Source organism: Schistocerca serialis, chromosome 2 (genome assembly GCF_023864345.2).
Source record: "Schistocerca serialis cubense isolate TAMUIC-IGC-003099 chromosome 2, iqSchSeri2.2, whole genome shotgun sequence".
NCBI lineage: Eukaryota > Metazoa > Arthropoda > Insecta > Orthoptera > Acrididae > Schistocerca > Schistocerca serialis.
The window spans coordinates 1052562701-1052577693 of NC_064639.1; the positions used below are offsets into that span (position 1 = coordinate 1052562701).

Here is a 14993-nt window from a genome sequence, read left to right on the forward strand (position 1 = left end):
AAAATATGAGGGACCATACTGGGTACAACAGTGATCCATACTAAGACATTATTTTTAGTAGATCTCTCAACTGGATTAGAGAAGCGAAAATACAATGTAAAGCCCCCCCAGGGACAGATGTTAACATTCTGAGTGAATGGACGGAGAAATGACCCTTGGATCCAGAGTTGTCTTCGATGTTATAGTTTTCCTGCACCCAATTCCTTTAAAATCTAGACCTATCCTGTAATCTTATCTGGGTATGACTATAAAATAGAGAAAAACTTAAGAGAATCACAGAAAAAAGTTATATCTAGACGAAATAAACTGGACAGAGTATTATATTTGTGGAAAAATATAATATGATGTGACTAGCTGAACAACTGTTATACCGTAGTATATAGATTTTCTATTTTGTGTAGAGTATTTTATACCTTTTATGAGATACGATAGAGATGGGAGGGTTTGTATAATTTTTTAAAGGGGTGGGTATTGTAGCTAAAAGCATGATTTACAAGAACAGATAAATCGTGACTAACACAAAACCCACATCACACCTTTCAAACAACCCTCACAAACAAGTGTACCTGATTTTTCATCATTTGCCGTTTCCATAGGGTTGCTAGGATTTCCTTCGGGGATCTCAAAGGGTGAAAATGGAACAAGTCCATTCCGTAGGGGACGATTTAACACCAGACCTCCTCCGTCATCTCACTCAAGTACCTTAGGGGTAGGGATCCTAGGAAAGGGGGTTGGAAGAGTTTCCTTTCTTTGGGGTTATCTTCTTCAATCCTTGCATCCACATCTATTTTTTCCTTTTATTACTTCTCATTTGAGGACCTGTCTATTGTTTCTGTCTTTTCGTATTCACAAATTTCTATCGCTGAAGTCCTTCCTTATTTTCGTGTTTACTAGAAACCTAAATCTTATCTTTAGATAAGAAGGACAAAATATCAGATAATATGAACACACATCCACATATACACAAACATACAATTCTACACAAAGATTAAATTACATAAGACAAAACCTGTCATGGTGTGAGAACCCCCAGGTATTGTATAGGGGGAAATGTGTTTACGTATGGAAATATGCACCCATATATAGGAAGCTATAACGGTTCTACATCGAATGTACACAAGAGGAGGTACACATAAACAAAGAACAGTGACAGTGCTAAATAGAGATTGAATAGGCACAAAGAACTGATGCGCAAACCCAAAGAACTGATGCGCAAAGAGAGACAAAAGCATATAAGTTTATGGAATGAAAATGCTACATAATGAACCACTATAAAGTAGTAATGAGTATGGGTAAATACGAAAGAAGATGAAAGTAGGAGAGGAATTAGTCATGTTGATCATTACGAAACGTCAGTGTAATAAATACTCTGATGAATTGAAGGATAGTGAGACGTAAATAGTATATGTAGACATTGTATCTATTGAAAATATAGAAGTTCATAAGTAGAGGAGGACTCTAGGGAGTAAATGATACATTAAAGAATGAATGCGAAGTTTAAGATATAAATCTATCTTTTCCAGAAGATACTTCATTATGGTATACACAGAAATGTATACTAGGGTAATAAACTGTGAGGCCTACTCAAAAAGGATAAGGGTGGCATACTCGGCATTCACTACGTATAAAGTGCAGGCATACCTACGTGGAGATAGGACGATCTGTAGCCTAAAATAGAGGCATGTATTGTAAGGGGCATATCTACCAGAATGGAAAGAGGAAGTGCTCTTATAAGGTCAATCCACAAGGAAGGAATAGGTGCTTATCCTTGGAGAAGGGGACAGTATTGTGACAAAAGTCACAAATTTTATAGGGATTATTCTGGGAAGTGTGAATTCTATGAACGACTAGCATTATTATGTTTCGTGGAAATAAATGGGTGTCAAAAGAACACTTTCATTCCATCCAGAGTTCCTCCAAGCCACAATTAATGAAAATAGTACATACTGCAAAAAAGGTAGTACAAAAGATAGGAATAGAAAATAGATTACTCATGTGTCATTAGCACCTGAAGTTTACGATTTGGGGGGGGGGGGGGGGGGGGGGGGGGGAAGGAAATAAAGAAAAGAAAAAGAGTCCTCACAATTCCTAAATATTAGTAAAACTGGCTAAAACCATGAGTAAATGCTCATGTCTTAATAACAAAGTAAAATAAGAAAAGAGTAGAGAAACAATAAGTGAAAGATTGTTTAAGAGAGGACAGAGAATCGTTATTGAAAGGAAAGATATGTATATAAACATATGTAAGAAATGTATATTGTTAAGATATGAAATGTTATTATGACCGCTATTATTTGCATAATGATTATGTATAAAATATTGCGTGTTCGATCTGAGGTGGGAGATATGTAGTGATTTGAGAATTTCCGTGTAAATTCTACACCAATCAGCATTTCACAGTCTCGAACACACGATATTCTGGATACGAGTGTGGTATGGTAGAATCCTACCTACTGCACATCACATGTTTGTGTGTGCAGGTTTAAAATCAGTCACGGGAAGAAGGTAGACACGGCGGACGAACGGCACCGACGAGTACCTGTCAGGCAATCCATAGATGTTTAGTAAGTGTGTAAGGAAGAACCATGGAGTTTATATGCAGCTCTGTGCTTATTGGGTCATTGACTATTGTTATTAAAACAAAGACAGTTGACAAAGAACTCTTGGAAACTATTATTTTCTGATTTATGTTAAGAAAAGTTATAGTATCAAAGCCAACTTTCTTTTAACTGTAATTCAATTTGTTTCTGACATTTGACTGTATGAGAGACTTACTGGAAGTTATATATTTATGTTGAAAGTGAGAGTTTTATTATGTATGAAAGTCAAATACATTGTTAATTGACAAAGTGCAAAGTTTGTATGTCTACTTATTTCATAAGTAGAAAGAGTCTAAAAATTCCTGTACCTAGCGTTATTCTACGGAGAAGAAGTCAAGAGGGTTTCCAGCAGCTGGCTATCCAGAAAAAAAGAATGGCTGCAAATTCCAAGAAGGTCACCTCATAAAGAAGTGAAAGGTGGTCTGGGGGAATAAACTAAAATAACCCAGATTCACACTCACACTTCAAGGGGAGGTTTACTATCTTTTGGTTAAAAAAAAAAAAAATCGATTTTTTTTTAAATTGCATTTTTGGAGCCATGAAAGTGTTTAGAATCCAACCCTGAAACAGCTTTTCCGAATACGGAACAGAAATGTTTGTTATTCACAGTTGAACAAAAAATGCACCTTCCTGAAATCGGCCTTTTTCACGCACCAGTTTTTTTCGGGAATTTCGACTTTGTAGCCATGAAAAATTATTCTATGTACTTGCCCATGTCTAAAACTGATAAAGTGATCAAGGAGCTTACAACGTGCTACGGCTTGGCAATCCGACGGCATTCCAATTCAGTGGAACAGATGAAGAAGGCAATTTGGGCAATGTATTTCCACAAGTGTTCAACGGATGACCACCCACAACACCAAAATTGTCCAGCTGGAGAAACTAGTTGGTGCAAATGGCGTACTGCAGAGGCTACCGGACATCTGGATGAATATCAACATGACCAGCCGCTCTCCAAAGAAGTTCAAAAAGTGATTCATATGATCTATGAGGCCCTTTCGGAGGATGAGTTATTGTACCGGTGCTTGGGAGGAAACACACAAAATTCAAATGAAAGTTTGAACGTGAGTGTTTGGAAGTCAGCCCCCAAGCATTTGCATTCTGGTGCAAAGACTGTGGAGATTGCGACTTTCCTGGCAGTGAGCAGCTTCAACTAAGTGTATTCAGCAATTCTGAAGACCATGACAATGATGGACATCACCCTGGGACTCTATTCGATGCAGTTCACCAAGCATTCGGACAACCACCAGATTCAAACGGCCAAAAATCGCTTGGCCGTATGAGTGGCTCTGGAGCAGCGCAGGATGGCCCAGATCGAGCAGAACGCCCTCTGTGAGGAAGAGAAAGGACTCGTTTATGGACCTGGAATAGCAGATTGAATGTAAGTTGCATAATATTGCATTTATATGTAGTCAAAACTTCAAACTCGTTTTTCTCGAAATGATTTTTTTTTTTTTTATCGGGCGGTATGGTAACTTCAAATCTACTATGATTCTTTGTTTCTAACGAAGTTAACTAAATTGTCTAGGAGTTGTACCACTTTTATTCTGATCCATCAACTATAAATATTTGTACTTGGCCAACAAAGTCGAAAAATCAATGAAAAATAACCTATTTTTTTTTCAAATGGGCGCCATTTTGTTTCCTATGGTCCAAATAACTTAAGTGAGGTACAACTCCTAAAGAATCTTATATACTTCGCTAACATCAACTCAATTTTGATTTCAGACGAGCCAGCTGACCTGTGACATACTGCGCGTGGAGGTCTACATTGAAATTTTGTTTCGTTCTGACGACACTTCCGCCTTTGCTCTTCAACATTTCCAGTCGAAAAATTCCAGTTTGTAGAGGAAATATCAATAAACGTTTTGACCAAATTTGACATTGATGTCTATAACATACCCCAAGAAAAAAATTCTCAAAGAACATGCTTTTTTCGGGCCAAAGATAGTAAACCTCCGCTTAAGTCGGAAATGTTAGAACGGTGCCCCACTGCAGGCTGTTGAAGGTAAGAGCATATGGAGCAGGTTCACCGATTTGTGAGTGGCTCAAAGACTTCTTAAGTTACAGAACCATGTAGCTGTCTTCAACAGCGAATGTTCGAGACAAAGGTACTGTCAGGAGTGGCCCATGGAAGTGGGATAGGACCACTGTTATTTTATATGTACATAAATGATTTTGCGGATGGGGTGGGCAGCAATCTGGAGTTGTTTGCTGATGATGCTGTGGTGTACAGTAAAGTGTTATTGTTGAGTGACTGTAGGGGGATACAAGAAGACTTGAGACACAATTTCTAGCTGGTGTGATGAATGACAGGTAGCCCTAAATGTAGAAAAATGAAAGTTAATGCACATGAGTAGGAAAATGAAATCTGTAAAGTTCAGATACAGCTCTGGCAGTGTCCTGCTTGACTGTACTGCTTGAATGATTGTGATCAGGTCAGATTAAAGGAGGACAATGAAGAAATTCAGGGGTGGGCTGCTAGATTTGTTACTGGTAGGTTCAAACAACATGGAAGTGTTACAGAGATGCTTCAGGTTCTCAAATTGAAATCCCTGGAGGAAAGGCAACAGTCTTTTCAAGGAACACTATCGAGAATATTTAGCAAACCAGCATCTGAAGCTCACTGCAGAATGATTCTGTTGCCTCCAACATACATTGTGCGTAAGGACCACAAATATAACATACGAGAAATTATGGCTCATGCAGAGGAATACTGCCAATCGTTTTTCCCTCATTCTACCTGTGGGTGGAGCAGGAAAGGAAATGACTAGTAGTGATATGGGGTACCCTCTACGACATGCCATACACTGGACTATGGAGTATCAATGTATATTTAGATGTAGATATAATTCTAGCAGTTACATCTACATCTACACACACCTGTCTCTGATGAACATTCGCCATTGAGGACAACATACTGGGTTCTATAACTTAAGAGTTCAAGCCACTCATATATCTGTCCCCTATTCCATACGCTTGTACCTTTAACAGCCTGCAATAGGGGACCATGTCAAATGCATTCAGGAAATCTAGAAATATGGAATCTGCCTGTTGCCCATCATCCATAGTTCAAAGTATATCATGTGAGAAAAGGGCATGCTGAGTTTGCAAGAGTTATGCACTGTAAAACCTTGTTGATTTGTGGACAAACTTCTCAGCCCCAAGAAAATGTATTATATTTGAAATGAGACTATGTTCAAGGATTCTGCAGCAAACCGATTTTAGGGATATCTTCTTTTTTGAACAGTGATATAAGTAACTTTCATTTGTTGTTATGCTGTTGGCACGACACTTCCTTTCCAACACAAACTGAATAGATTTAGCAGTCTTAGGTGGAGGGAGATACCACCATATTTTAGTAGTGCATCGCTTTTTCAAGGCCATCATGGCCTCCATCAGGTCAGCCATTTTAATTATCTGGGATGTGATATCACATACAGGTATGATGAAGATGTGGGAAGAAAGCAGCAAAATTTGGAAACATATGTGGGATGATAAACAGGTACTTTAGAGACAAGGCACAAAAAATAATAGGGATGAAGTTTTATAAAGTAATGACCATCCTCACATTACTCTACAGAAGTGAGTAGTGTGTCATTTAAAAACCAACAAGCAGCCGAAATGAGATTTCTTAGAACTGTGAAAGGTTGCACCGGAGGATGCAGATTTATGTAATCGTATGGTGATTTTATACAATATACAGTTGATATAAGGCAAATGATTTTATACAATATACATATGATATTAGACAAGATTAAACCTTAAAGTCCGTGTTTTTCAACCAGTTAATTAAGCTGGGTGTGAGAGTGAACAAGTCTTCGGGAATTCCAGGGTATGAATGAAGTGGACAGCGTTGGACTAAATGTTCAATTATCTGCTCTTCTTGATTACATTCACACATTGGTGAACTGATCCAGCCCCATTTGTACTGAAGTACCTATAACAACCACGTCCAGTCCTTAACCACCCTTTGGCTTCTTTGTGGAATCAAGGTGATGGGCTCTTGTTCCCAATGTTTTTGTTTATCATTCATGCTTCCAGCTTTTATTTAGATCAAAACCATCCACGATGAGTTGTCCAGCAGTAACACTTGCTGGTCTTCTTGATCGCAATTGTGGCTGTGGTGGATAACAGAATTCCTGGTGCAGTGGTAGAGAGGGTGATGCAGAGATTTTCTTGGCCTCCCTCAGTAGAGTTTGTTTCCACCTTAAGTGAGGTGGAGGGATGTGACTAAGTACAGGTAATCAGTGGCATGGGGTTGATTTGATGGAACCAGTAATGCAGTGCATTGTGTCATTAAGTTTTGTGTCTACCTTCTTCACATGTACATTTTCCAACCAGACAAGTGCACAGTACTCGGCAGCAGAGTACACAAGACTGATGCCAGTTAAATGCAGAGAGTCAACAGGGGTTCCCCACTGAGCTTATGTAGTACGTTGTTCCTTGCAGCAACGTTATGAGAAAGCTTGGTGATGTGCTCTTTGTAGCTCAGGGTTCTATCTTGAGTGATTCCGAGATATTTTGGGAAAGGATTGTACCTCAACGTTTTCCATTGAGCAGAACTCTTGGTTTGTAGTTCGCAGCACGATTCGCTAGATGGAAACAAGAAACTTCAGTTTTTGATGTGCTCGGGATCAATCTACAAGTCTTAAAGAAAGTTGACATCTTCTCCAGATCCTCCATAAGAATTCATTCACCATCTTCGAAATTACTGTTCTGTGCTACCAGTATGATGTCATCAGCATAGATGAATTTAGTTCATATTGTGGTTGGTAAATCACTAATGTATAAATTGAATAGTGATGGGGCTAAAACAGATCCCTGTGGTAGTCCATTATTTAGTTTCCGTTTGTGGCTTTTAGAGCTGCCTAGAAACACTTCGAATTGCCTTTCAGGATGCAGATTAAGAAACAGTGATATTAGTACATAATTAAGCAATTTACTCTAAGAAACAAAAGTGAAGATAACAGAAGAAAACTGAGTGAACATTCTGACAAAATGAACAGTTGCAGACCACCTCACAAAGTCAAAAATTATGATCCAGTAAGCTGAAGAAGTATGAGAAAGCCACAAAAGTGATGAGCACCATAAAAATCAAATACCTTATACTTTAAATGCAGCAGAGAGAAGGAAGAAGTCAGTGTACAATGCAGCAGTAGAAAACAGGAAAATGTGTGATATATCATTTCCGAGTATACTGAGACAAGGGTGAGAAATTAATTATAAAATTTAGATTTTAACTGAGGCACGGATTTTATTTTCTCTTGAGCCTGGCCCAGTAAACAGCCACATTTTCAAGATGTGACTTTTGCTGTAAACTACACAAGAGTTTCCATGATTTCTCTGGGTTGGTGGTTTAGCTTGGAAACTGGGAACTGACAAGTTGGTTTTTCCTAATCCATCTAAAAGTGAGGTTTATGGGTAGACAGGGCGGGGGGATTCACATTGGAAGCTAAATGTAATGATCCAAATCTGCTAGACTGGCTTAACTGTTAGAGACAATCCCTGGTTGTCAGATTTTGTCCCCCACAGTTTAAGTAGGAAATAAACATAAGAGAAGTTCTGGCAGGATGCAGCACTTTCCAGAAGAGTGCTATTATCAAAGACACAAAATAACTAATGGATATGCCTTTATGCTGCTCCCAACAATGATAGGGAAAATGGCCTGTATATTTAAAATAATTTCAGAGTTTCTTGGACCTTGCAAAATCTAGAAGTCCGCCAGGATCACAACTAGATGTAGGAAGCACATTGTGGGGCCTGGGGAGGGGAGGAGAGGAGAGAGGGGACGGCTGAGGAAATGTTTTAAGTGTTACATATTTCAAGTTGGGAATGAGGGACCCACAGTGATTGATGAAGTTACTGTGGAAAAAAAAAAAGCTTAAAAGAGTAGCTAATGGGAGGTTGTGTTTGAGGAGGGTGTCACATTTGGCAAGGAGTAATTAAAACTAATAAATGACATTTGTTTGTATGGAAATTGAGGTATTGTGTTTTTGAGTGATTTCTGACCTATTTACTTTGAACTATGTTGCTGCTTTGTCTTTCTGGACATTCACCAGCTGCAACATAGCTGCGAATACAAACAGTGATCCAGGTACTGTCACTTTTTATTCCAGTCTTTTATCACAACATACATGGTGTAGCACATGGTGTAGAACAGATCTGAAGATGGTCATTACTGACTGAAAATGGTCATCGTTGAAGGACTTCATATTGTGACCAAAGACAGAAATAATGATTAAAAAAACCATTTCTGGGCACTAGTTGCATAAGCTCCAAGGGACTATTTGGACTAGTGTACAGAGTATTAGCAGCATGAGTTAACCAGTCCAATGGCTGGATATTGCAACCTTTCTGAATGGAGTTAAATTTTTACATGGCATTTATAGTTGGTGTTGGAATATTGATGTGCTGGAATAGTGACAATATGAAGTCAGTTTTGCTGGCTAGATCAAGACTGGTGACTGTTTGGAAAGTGTAACAGTGCATGAATTAATCTGAGTCCAGAGATACACCTTTGCTGGATAATCGAATATGCTGCACAGGACTATGAGAACATGGATTATGGCTACAGCCATAAGTGATATTTTGTGTGATGCCATAATAACTCCGAGGACAAGTAAGCAGAACAGATATCAGGGACAGCTGTTAATTACCAATGCACTCTACATCTGATGGACTAGGTGAGGAAATGCTGCGATTCCACCTTTATAGCAAGAGGTTGACAAAACATAAAATGTGAAATAAATATACAAGAAATTTCAACTTCAACGACAATGAGGAAGAGAATGATGACAGTTACAGAAGCAACTGTGCACTGCAAAAAATAGGTGACAAATTCAAATGTTCCTTTGGATTACATTGATTCATGACATTAACACTAGTTCATTATTATTATTATTATTTACCTGCAATGATGTAGAATCAGACATATGACTGTCATCAGCAGAAGGTCTACTTGTCTCTTCTTCAAATTCTGTGACATTTATTTTTGTTTCTTCCTCTTCTGAGTCACTCACAGCCTCACCAAATATTTCATGCTCAGCTAAGGCAAAAAAGGTAATTACAGAAAATTCCTGAATTTTACAGCATTATGATGGGAATCTACAAAGTTCAATCACTGAAATGCAGACCTGTTGGGTGACATGCACTTTTGCAAACATAAATTGTTACACAAAACCAATCCTAAAGCACTTACATATTTTTTCTGACATGTTTTCTGGATGGAGACACTGAAACATGTGACTAAATGACTACTGATAGCAAAAATCATTTCCCATCATAATTTTTCGTATACCATACAATATTAACAAATAATGCAGCTTTGTTCAAACTATTTCAATATACAAAATTTTATCTAGTGTAAGTAAAGCCATCACCAATCTAAAGATTGTTTTGAACACCACTGGTCCTGTTGGAAGTGATATGCCTTTGCCTTCCTCCAACTTTTGAGCTGATTTCATCAGCTAGTTATGGGGGGACCTACAGTTTAACGTAGTTCAAATGGCTCAAAGCACTATGGGACTTAACATTTGAGGTCATCAGTTCCCTAGACTTAGAACTACTTAAACCTAACTAACGTAAGGACATCACACAGATCCATGCCTAAAGCAGGATTCGAACCTGCGACCGTAGCAGCAGTGTGGTTCCAGACTGAAGTGCCTAGAACTGCTCCACTACAGCAGCCGGCGTTTAACGTAGATTCTGAACCACAGTGTAACTCTCAATTTTTCACATCAACAAACATTGCCAGAGGTGAAAGAAGTGGTAACTGACTGATAAAAAGTCTAGGACTGATTGAGGGTCAAACCAGAGATCTTTGCACTTGTAGTCTGGCACTTGACCACTGAGCCACTCAAATCCTCTACTGAAAAAGTAAGTTCTTGTGCTACGCAACATCCAAAAAAAACACCCAATCACCCTTTGCTCCTATTAACATCCATTTAAAAGATGATAAACTAAAGGATTCGATAATAAATTTTGCCTGTCAAGGTTGATTTTCATAAAAATGTACTACAGTTCCTCTTTCCAACTGTAGCACAGATACAAGACAGACAGGTACCCTCTCTACTTGCACAGTTTATTGCAGATCCACACTGACCTACCAGAGAGAATTCATGAGACCGAGAAGGATATACATAGCAGTGCCAACATTAGTGCTGAATTTATTGTCAATTGGAAAGCCTTCAAAAACAGTTCTGCACTGCCACCTACAAAACAAACTATGTCTTTGTGGATCACCAGATCAGGTATGTATCTGGACTGAAGTTCCCAATCAAAGAACAGTCAATACACGGTTATGTGAAGACACTGTCAGAAAAAGTAGTAAACGTGACCACAAGTGTGATATACATACATACATAAACATTACATAAATGGTGTGATACATAACTAGCTCTCTACTGTAGTTTATAAACAATCCAACTGCAACAAGCAAATCACAAAATCTGCAAACTGTTGCAAATGCAGATGTATCTGCAACTGATCAAATCTTAATGCAAAGACCAGCAACTGATCTCCAGAAATAAACGTAATGAACTATAGAAAGTGAGCTGAAACAAATGACATCATTTTATTGCATGATTAAGAGATAATCATTGGAACTGATTACAACTGTAAATGTATACATCCAGAGCAATTTAGAATGGAACACTCACAAGTTGATGTGAAGGAAGATTGAGGACAGAGATTCAGTTGGAAGAGTGCCTCGTGAAGTTCCTATTTTGAATATTGTCCATCAGCGTGGAATCCTTACCAAACTATATTGAGGAGGTGTGGGGTAAATTAAAGAAGAATTATACAATTTGTCACATGTTTATTGGGCCAGCATGAGTCTGTCCTAAATAATCATCAGTTCCAGTGTTGGGAGCCACAGGAAAGATCATGAATTTTAAGAGTAAACCTGTGTGTCATTCACAGAAAGCAATCAACTACCTGTTTACAACCATAATAGGATTTCTTACCTTTTGAAAGCTATAACAGATTTACTTAATTGTTGAATTTGTAATTATTAAATGTTTATTTCAATATAGTCCAGAATATTGTGATTCAGCTGAGGCAAACCCATTCCTCATTACCCACTACTCAGAGATCCACAGGGTTTCCCCTCTCCCTTCCAACAGGATCCTTGCTAAATTAATCATACACCACAGTTACCCAAGGCTGCTGGTTAGTAAGGGCCACAGCATGTTATGACAAAACGAAAGTTATCACCAAAAGGAGAAAGGTATGTATCTGTTCTGTGATATTCCAAAGAAAAAGATAAGCCAAGGTGATAGGATAAAAATTGAAAACAGCATTGCCCTAATATGGGTGTTCAGTTTGACAATATCACACTGCTTACTAACTTAACAGTTTATGATATCAGAAACGTATTTGGTGAACAACTCATGCAGTCACTTATATCTTTGTTTGCGTGTTTGTTGGGCAATGATAATCTGACACTTAACATAGCTGAAACAAGGTTTTACGCAAAAATGATACACTTGAAATATAACAGGGCAATTGGGAAGTGATAACCTTGGTACTAAGTGCCATATATATATATATATATATATATATATATATATATATATATATATATATATATATACACACTTACTTTCATTTGGTAAGTCACATCATCTTTGTTTTTAGATATTTTTTCCTACGTGGAATGTTTCCCCCTCTATATATATATATATATATATATATATATATATATATATAAAAAGAAAGATGATGAAACTTACCAAACAAAAGCGCTGGCAGGTCGATAGACACACAAACAAACACAAACATGCACACAAAATTCTAGCTTTCGCAACCAATGGTTGCCTCGTCAGGAAAGAGGGAAGGAGAAGGAAAGACAAAAGGATATGGGTTTTAAGGGAGAGGGTAAGGAGTCATTCCAATCCCGGGAGCGGAAAGACTTACCTTAGGGGAAAAAAGGACAGGTATACACTCGCACACACACACACATATCCATCCACACATACACAGACACAAGCAGACATATATATATATATATCTAAAAAGAAAGATGATGAAACTTACCAAACAAAAGCGCTGGCAGGTCGATAGACACACAAACAAACACAAACATACACACAAAATTCTAGCTTTCGCAACCAATGGTTGCCTCGTCAGGAAAGAGGGAAGGAGAAGGAAAGACAAAAGGATATGGGTTTTAAGGGAGAGGGTAAGGAGTCATTCCAATCCCGGGAGCGGAAAGACTTACCTTAGGGGGAAAAAAGGACAGGTATACACTCGCACACACACACATATCCATCCACACATACACAGACACAAGCAGACATTTGTAAAGGCAAAGAGTTTGGGCATTTTTTGGGCAGAGATGTCAGTCGGGGCGGATGTACAGAGGCAAAGATGAAGTTGAAAGACAGGTGAGGTATGAGCGGCGGCAAATTGAAATTAGAAATTAGCGGAGATTGAGGCCTGGCGGATAGCGAGAAGAAAGGATATGCTGAAGGGCAAGTTCCCATCTCCGGAGTTCTGACAGGTTGGTGTTAGTGGGAAGTATCCAGATAACCCGGAGGGTGTAACACTGTGCCAAGATGTGCTGGCCGTGCACCAAGGCATGTTTAGCCACAGGGTGATCCTCATTACCAACAAACACTGTCTGCCTGTGTCCATTCATGCGAATGGACAGTTTGTTGCTGGTCATTCCCACATAGAACGCTTCACAGTGTAGGCAGGTCAGTTGGTAAATCACGTGGGTGCTTTCACACGTGGCTCTGCCTTTGATCGTGTACACCTTCCGGGTTACAGGACTGGAATAGGTGGTGGTGGGAGGGTGCATGGGACAGGTTTTACACCGGGGGCGGTTACAGGGGTAGGAGCCAGAGGGTAGGGAAGGTGGTTTGGGGATTTCATAGGGATGAACTAAGAGGTTGCGAAGGTTAGGTGGACGGCGGAAAGACACTCTTGGTGGAGTGGGGAGGATTTCATGAAGGATGGATCTCATTTCAGGGCAGGATTTGAGGAAGTCGTATCCCTGCTGGAGAGCCACATTCAGAATCTGATCCAGTCCCGGAAAGTATCCTGTCACAAGTGGGGCACTTTTGGGGTTCTTCTGTGGAAGGTTCCGGGTTCGAGGAGATGAGGATGTGGCTCTGGTTATTTGCTTCTGTACCAGGTCGGGAGGGTAGTTACGGGATGCAAAAGCTGTTTTCAGGTTGTTGGTGTAATGGTTCAAGGATTCCGGACTGGAGCAGATTCGTTTGCCACGAAGACCTAGGCTGTAGGGAAGGGACCGTTTGATGTGGAATGGGTGGCAGCTGTCATAATGGAGGTACTGTTGCTTGTTGGTGGGTTTAATGTGGACGGACGTGTGAAGCTGGCCATTGGACAGGTGGAGGTCAACGTCAAGGAAAGTGGCATGGGATTTGGAGTAGGACCAGGTGAATCTGATGGAACCAAAGGAGTTGAGGTTGGAGAGGAAATTCTGGAGTTCTTCTTCACTGTGAGTCCAGATCACGAAAATGTCATCAATAAATCTGTACCAAACTTCGGGTTGGCAGGCCTGGGTAACCAGGAAGGCTTCCTCTAAGCGACCCATGAATAGGTTGGCATACGAGGGGGCCATCCTGGTACCCATGGCTGTTTCCTTTAATTGTTGGTATGTCTGGCCTTCAAAAGTGAAGAAGTTGTGGGTCAGGATGAAGCTGGCTAAGGTAATGAGGAAAGAGGTTTTAGGTAGGGCGGCAGGTGATCGGCGTGGAAGGAAGTGCTCCATCGCAGCGAGGCCCTGGACATGCGGAATATTTGTGTATAAGGAAGTGGCATCAATGGTTACAAGGATGGTTTCCGGGGGTAACAGACTGGGTAGGGATTCCAGGCGTTTGAGAAAGTGGTTGGTGTCTTTGATGAAGGATGGGAGACTGCATGTAATGGGTTGAAGGTGTTGATCTACGTAGGCAGAGATGCGTTCGGTGGGGGCTTGGTAACCAGCTACAATGGGGCGGCCGGGATGATTGGGTTTGTGAATTTTGGGAAGAAGGTAGAAGGTAGGGGTGCGGGGTGTTGGTGGGGTCAGGAGGTTGATGGAGTCGGGTGAAAGGTTTTGTAGGGGGCCTAAGGTTCTGAGGATTCCTTGAAGCTCCGCCTGGACATCAGGAATGGGATTGCCTTGGCAAACTTTGTAAGTAGTGTTGTCTGAAAGCTGACGCAGTCCCTCAGCCACATACTCCCGACGATCAAGTACCACAGTTGTGGAACCCTTGTCCGCCGGAAGAATGACGATGGATCGGTCAGCCTTCAGATCACGGATAGCCTGGGCTTCAGCAGTGGTGATGTTGGGAGTAGGATTAAGGTTTTTTAAAAAGGATTGAGAGGCAAGGCTGGAAGTCAGAAATTCCTGGAAGGTTAGGAGAGGGTGATTTTGAGGAA

At 40.0% G+C, this 14993-nt stretch overlaps 1 protein-coding gene across 1 annotated transcript in view; it reads right to left on the reverse strand.

Moving 5' to 3' along the window:
- LOC126458498 (transcription initiation factor TFIID subunit 7) overlaps positions 1-14993 on the reverse strand; it is a 68196-nt gene that overhangs the window by 29434 nt on the left and 23769 nt on the right. The window contains exon 5 of the mRNA XM_050095591.1: positions 9512-9648. Coding sequence (XP_049951548.1) covers positions 9512-9648 — 137 coding nt within the window. The remainder of the gene's footprint in view (positions 1-9511; positions 9649-14993) is intronic.